This window comes from Poecilia formosa, unplaced genomic scaffold (genome assembly GCF_000485575.1).
Source record: "Poecilia formosa unplaced genomic scaffold, Poecilia_formosa-5.1.2 Scaffold335, whole genome shotgun sequence".
Taxonomy (NCBI): Eukaryota; Metazoa; Chordata; class Actinopteri; order Cyprinodontiformes; family Poeciliidae; genus Poecilia; species Poecilia formosa.
Window position 1 is genome coordinate 309,875 of NW_006800274.1, and position 6,456 is coordinate 316,330.

At 37.3% G+C, this 6,456-nt stretch overlaps 1 protein-coding gene across 14 annotated transcripts in view; it reads left to right on the forward strand.

Annotated features, from left to right (window-relative positions):
- Positions 1-1,365: 1,365 nt before the first annotated feature.
- The window catches only part of agfg1a (ArfGAP with FG repeats 1a), a 20,066-nt gene continuing 14,975 nt past the window's right edge, over positions 1,366-6,456 (forward strand). For 5 of the 14 annotated variants that reach the window (XM_016661541.1, XM_016661540.1, XM_016661543.1 and 2 more), the window contains exon 1: positions 1,369-1,719. In XM_016661541.1, coding sequence (XP_016517027.1) covers positions 1,553-1,719 — 167 coding nt within the window. In that variant the 5' untranslated portion in view covers positions 1,369-1,552. Of the gene's footprint in view, positions 1,720-6,456 lie in introns of all 14 variants that reach the window. The other 9 variants (XM_016661549.1, XM_016661548.1, XM_016661539.1 and 6 more) reach the window with 5 other exon arrangements.

Here is a 6,456-nt window from a genome sequence, read left to right on the forward strand (position 1 = left end):
AAAGATGAACGTAACAGATTTTCTTACAGAATTGCCCCCAAATTTAGCTCCGTTTAGCTCCCTGTCAAATGTGGCCAGCTTGCTTTGCCTTCTCAATAAACAGATTCCAACAGCATGATGCTGTGCACAGGATGATGTGGAGTGTTGCATTTCTCCCACACTGCTTTCAACAGGTTGAAAAAAAAAAAAAAAAAACTCCCTCTGACCAGAGTGGTTTCTTTCACGTTAGCTGCCCCTACTTATTGCTTTCAACAATAACTAACATTCTTGTCTCTAGAGAAGTTAGTGGCAAAAAGTCTGATTTGTGAAATATTTGTCCAAAGTTGTGGTAACACTTTATTTGAAGGGGGGTGAATAAGACTGTCATGACACTTTCATAAACATAACATAACACATGTAATGAACATCAATCAATAAGTCTTCATGAATATTAATGAATGTTGTCATAAAGCGTCATTCGGTAAATTATGACACTTTTAATACAAAGTTGACATTATTCAAAATGTCTTTGTTATGACAACTTGACATTAACCAAGAAATCATTACTGTTTAAACTTTACCTTTAATAACATAAAGTTACCTCATTTTTAAAGTATAATCAGTAATACTTTTATAACAAATTTACATCAGTAACAATTTCTTGGTTAATAACCAATATATTTTTCTTTCCACTTCAAACTTACACATTACAATTATAACTTCAATAAAACACACTGACCTTTGTCAGTGTATTGTTACAAAGGTCAATGGACATGGTTACTTTTGTTTTGACTGATTGTTTTCTCGTTTTTGAACAGCAAAGAATTTCACCGAGTACTACCAGGAGCATTTTCTTTTTAGAAATGCTGTGCTAATCGTAACATTTGCTCTCCGGGAATATTTTCTGAAATTCTAGAACAGCCTTGTACAGTAGTTAGTACCACAATTATTACCGCAATCCACACAGTGGCGCTGGTGTGTTAAAAAGGGTCGTCAAAGATACTACCGGCAAGATGAAACCTTCAATCATTATTTCTAGACAACTCAACTTCTTATACCTGAACATCCGTTTCCATGAACTCAGAATTTACAGCTGTTTATAAATAATATAAAGACCAGATTAGTACAGTTAATTAAAATGATTTTTCCGGGTTTTCTTGAAAAATCGTTTTAATTAACTTGTACATTAAACTGTTTTTAATAACTGAGTTATAACTCACGTTTTTTCTTCTTCTTTGTTTAAGTACAAATCTACATCTATCATAAAACATAGGTATTTAATAATCATTTAAAAATAAATAAAAATTAAAAAACTGTCCCGGAGATAAAATGAAGGTGCGCATAACGGGATTTTTGCCAAAGCGGAAGTAGATGGCAGAGCTCCTCTTGTCTCCTCTGATGTGCATCCTGAAACTCCTTGCTGGAGGAGACGCCAGGCCGCCCCTGACAACAGAGCCGCCCCTATCTGCCGTTAGCAGCGAGTCGGCAGCCGTTAAACCGCACAGCCCTTTGTTTTAGTTGTAGCTGACCCCTCAGCCTCTCATTTAATTACCCGTGTTGCGTATCTTTCACCATGGCGGCGAGCGCGAAACGAAAACAGGAGGAGAAACATCTGAAGATGCTGAGAGAAATGACGAGTTTGCCTCCCAATAGAAAGTGCTTTGACTGCGATCAGCGCGGCCCAACCTATGCCAACATGACTGTGGGTTCTTTCGTGTGTACCTCCTGCTCTGGCATCTTGTGAGTATTAAGTTGCAGACGTGAGCCACAGCTTTTGTGCGTACGATATGTAGAGTTTCAGGTGACGGGCGAACCAAAGCTGTTAACGTAAGCTAACATGAGGCATTTATTTCCAGATAGGTTGTAGTGAGCGTGGGCTTCGCTGCTTGACATTGTCTGGTTGTGTTGTATTGGGCGGGGTGCATGAGTTGTCAGTGCCCCCACAATGGAACTGAAAGGGCGACCACCCTCGATGCTAGTTAACTTTAGCTTCCAGTGCTAGCCAGTGAACTTATCTTGCACTTGGAAGCTACAGATAAGCCTTTAGCCAGATGCTGCTACCAGTTGCTGTTAACGTTAGGAAGCCCCCACTCCGACTAATGTTACTTAGTAACCATGTACTCTTTATAGAAAGAGCCACACCAACACACCTTTTAGTTATTGATTTGAACGTCACTTTTTTTTTTTTTTTTTTGGGGGGGGGAGGGGTTGTAAACTTGACACCTGGGAGTATCAATGTCATGTTATTTAGAGATGTGACCGATAACTGTTATGAGGCCATAATGTATTTATGTAATACATTTCTCAACCCTTAATTTGCCTCTGACAAGAATCGCAACTGGAATTTCAGTTCTGTTTGCTGTTCGAGGTACCTTATACGAACTCCTGTCTGCAAAGTTTAAACATAGTGACTAAACTAGTCGTTACAGTGGAGTAGGGTGGATTTTGTTTTCTATCATTATTCGGTTCTAAATCCAGGCTTCTGTAAACTTCAGATGTGAAATTAGTTAGAATGTTCTCTTCTTTTCCAGTTACAAATATGACGTCTTCACTTACTTGTTAGTATTTTAGTAACATGTTGTCATTTAGACAAGTATCTCTTTGCAGTATGGAATATCAACAATATGCAGTAACTAAACATGTTGTCTGTGCTCCTCCTTCTTCTTTACTGTACTCCCAAAGAGCTTAGATGGCACTGATGTGCGTTGTTTTGTAAATATGTGTTAATATGAGCACATAATCTTAAATTTGACAGACTTTTATTATTTTGTGTAAGGACTTATAAAATAAGTTCGACAAGGAATTTTCAATTTAATTTGTTGCTGAAATTTTAGGTTGTATGTTACTATCATTCAAATAATTGGATTTTTTTTTTATATTTAGCATTGCAAAATATATTTTTGGCTTACAGTACAGGTGGGGTGTGGTTCTGTAGTTAATAACAATACAAGCTACTTTATGTTGAGTTCAATCTGAAGAAAGAGTTTAATACATTTGACACTTATCTCATGTTAACTGTTCTTGAATTATTTCCTGTGTGTTTGAGATGCGCTTCAAACTGGTTGTAATTATAGGCGCAGGAAGTGGTGTGGCCCCACTCTGCTGCTACATCAGCAGCATGTGATGCGTGTATGCAACAGGAAGTGGCTGGGACGGCAGGTCACTGTCTGTCTCTCCTGTGTTTTTTTTTAAATTATGTGGAGTGACAAATCACTTCCAGGAGAACGCCCTACGATCAGGTTGAGACTGAAACTGATTAAAAAGTGACGGGGGAGAGGTTGTCATTGTTGAGGTAATAGGGCAGACGAACACCTGGGTTTTCAGCCGAGCAGGAAAGTAGATGTGACCACGATGGTTCACAGAAACATCCCATCCCTTGAAATGAGTTTCAGACTCATCACCTCGGCTCATGTGGTGTGGCTGTGGCTCGATCTTTCTGAGCTTAGTTAGGTAGTTAGCTAGTTGTGATATGAGAGAAGTACAGTCGAGCAAATGATTTGTGAATTTACAAATTTGTGAATGTACAGAGAACAAAGGCACCAAAGATTTTAGCTGTAAAAGCTGCACTGCCATAAAATACCCAACAGTTACCTGGCAACCATCGGCTGCTCTAAGCACATTTAATGCTCACAATATGTGGTGTAAGTAGGAGATTGATCAGGTTAAACGCCGCTTTGTGATCTTGTATTTCTCATTATAGTGAGCACACCGGGACCAATCGGCTCCAAAAAGAGACTACACCCAACAGAGAAAACTAATTTTGCTATACTATGTTCTGTAATCCCTGATAAAAAAAAAAAAAAACTTGTGACAGAATGTCTTTTCATTTATACAACAAGGAGTTTATTAGAAGTTCTTAATGAAAAAAGAGCCTTGTTTACTTCATGTATCATTAAAAGCTATTTTAATGATATATTAAAATAGCTGGTACATTAAAATAGCTGATACATTAAAATAGTGGTTAGAATGAAAGTCTGTTTAAAATAAATAACACAATCCTGAGTAGAAATGCTTTTACAATTTTACAAAACATTTTATTTAAAAAGACACATTTACTGCAGATAGAATCCCAGCAGATGCGTAAAAGTAAATTTCTGATTTATTTTCTAATGAATTCTTAAAATTTTCCATTTCTTTCTTTTTTTTTCTTTTTTTTTTTCTTTTTGGACAATTTAATGGTTGCGACTTCTTTAGGGGTGACGGCCAGAACGCAAACACTTTTTCCTCTTTCAGTGGTGGTTATTTAATGGGTGGTGTTGGAATCTGCTATGTAAACACATTCCTGGCGAAGGTGGGGACCTTCCCAGGAGGAACACCGCTCACAATGTCTCTTTCTGGTAAATTGCTGCTGGCAGGAAGGAACCCCACTCGGTCTGCTTGTCTTGAGTAAGCAGGGATACAAAAGCGACAAGTCGGCATTAAGGAGGGCCAAGTGTCAAACATGACTAGTATAATAAATACCTGCCAGGCACTATTTAAATTACAAACGTGTTTAATCCTTTTGTGATGTTCAAGCAAAGTGTAAGTAACGCTTATGTAAACAATTCGGTTTGACTTTAAGAGTTTTTTTTTTTTTTTTTTTTTTTAAACTACAGGTTGGGTATTAAATATTTCCTGTTCAGCAGTTATTTTAGGCTTCATGAAAGCCCTTCCACTCTTCTGAGACTGAGTTTTGCCAGTTCCTCTCAGCCTGAAGCTGTTTCCGTATGCAAATGAGTTGAGTTCTCTGGCTCAGCTATTCGCTGTAAAGTAGAGACAAGGTCATAATTATTTCACTGTGCAATATGTGATAGCATTTTAGCACACAGTGTGCGTGCCGCTCTGTTTACATGTAGGGAAACCGAGTGGACTTCTGCTTGTTTGGAAATGTGGACCAGTCTTTGCTGATGTCTGCAGAGTGGTGATGGCAGAATCAGTGGTATCCTGTACTTCTCCGTACTTCTGCATTTTTTAGAAGCCACTGACTGTTGTGCGATAGCGCATATTTGGTTAAGGAAGGCTGTTTTACCCTGTGTCACTGCATAGATGGAATCCGGACTGATACAGATGCATTGTATCTTTCAGTTGGCTCACACGAAAATAAACAACAGCTATGACAATAAATGTAGGCAAAGGAAGGTTTCCCGTTTTCAGAGGACAAAATTAGCAAGCAAAACCACAGCGGATAAGATAATGTAACCTGAATTAGCCCCCTCAGCGGGAAAGCAGTAGGCAGAAATGTTCACATCATATTTCACCCTTTAAGGCAATGGGACTTTTTCTGTTTCTGACCTAGTTTCATCTTGATTCGAATAGCATCGTGTCGTTTACCTTCCTCAGGCGCTGAAGAATTGCTGAAGTATCACGTATGGAGAAGCGCACACTTTTCTCCCTGTTTTTGAAGAGATTTTCTTTTTTTAAATAAGTTTTTCATTTGTTCATTTTGACTCGTTTTCAAAGTCGAAAACAAAGATGAGAAGAAAACTGACATTTGGAAAGTTTTTTTTTTTTTTTTTTTTTTTTTTTCCGGATTCTATTAGTCTTTGGTTTGGTGGCTTAGTCAACTTATTATTTAGATTTAGTATATGTTTTTTTTGTCATTCATCCTCTTATCTGTTTTCACAAGAAGTCTCAGTAAGACATAACTGAACAAAAGCTGATAATGTGCTGGACATCTCTTTCCCTTTCTTGTGTTGTTTTTTTTATACAGTATAACCTGAGGTTTATATCACAAGTACATTTTCTTTGTCCAAGCTGCCTGTTATCTCTGTTTCGTGTTACTGAGTAATAGTGAGTCGCGCTGACTGAACGTGAAAAGAATGAGCGAGATGAAAAGTTCTGAGAAAGTTAACGCCTGTCAATAATTTAACAACCTTGGTCTAGTGTTTCACTCCAGGTTTGGCTTGGCTTTGTGCATAACACAGTGTGACCAAGCGTAACCGTGAAACTTAAGATTCTTTTTCCTAGACAGCTGTGGCGATTTTTTTTGTTTTGTTTTGTTTTCTCACTTAAAACGTTGAAAGTATCAGTTGTTTGTATCTACATCTAAAACGAGGATTAATTTAATATTGACAACTGGTTGTCGGCCACTAATATAATTTTCAGTTTGAACAATTTCGACTGTCTCACGAATAAAACGCTGCATGGAATCGAAACACAGACAACTCCTCAGAATGGAAGTTATAAAAGGCAAGAGCAAAAATAGTACAATTCTGTTTATTTATTTTAAGAAAAATAATGAAAAAAAAAAGAAAGATTTTAGAAAAAAAAAATGAGTAAAAATCTAAACCTTTAATTCAAACTGTGACGCATCATAGAGATGCACGCAAATGTCCAGAATTGGGAAATTTCAGAATTTTCTACTTTAACATCTAGAGTGTAGTTAGATTCCCGATGTTAGATTGCTTAAATCTTTAGTTCAGATTCCATCTTAGTGCATTTAATGACTCTATTACGTAAGTGCCATGTGATTAATATCTTTTTACCATATTCAAATGT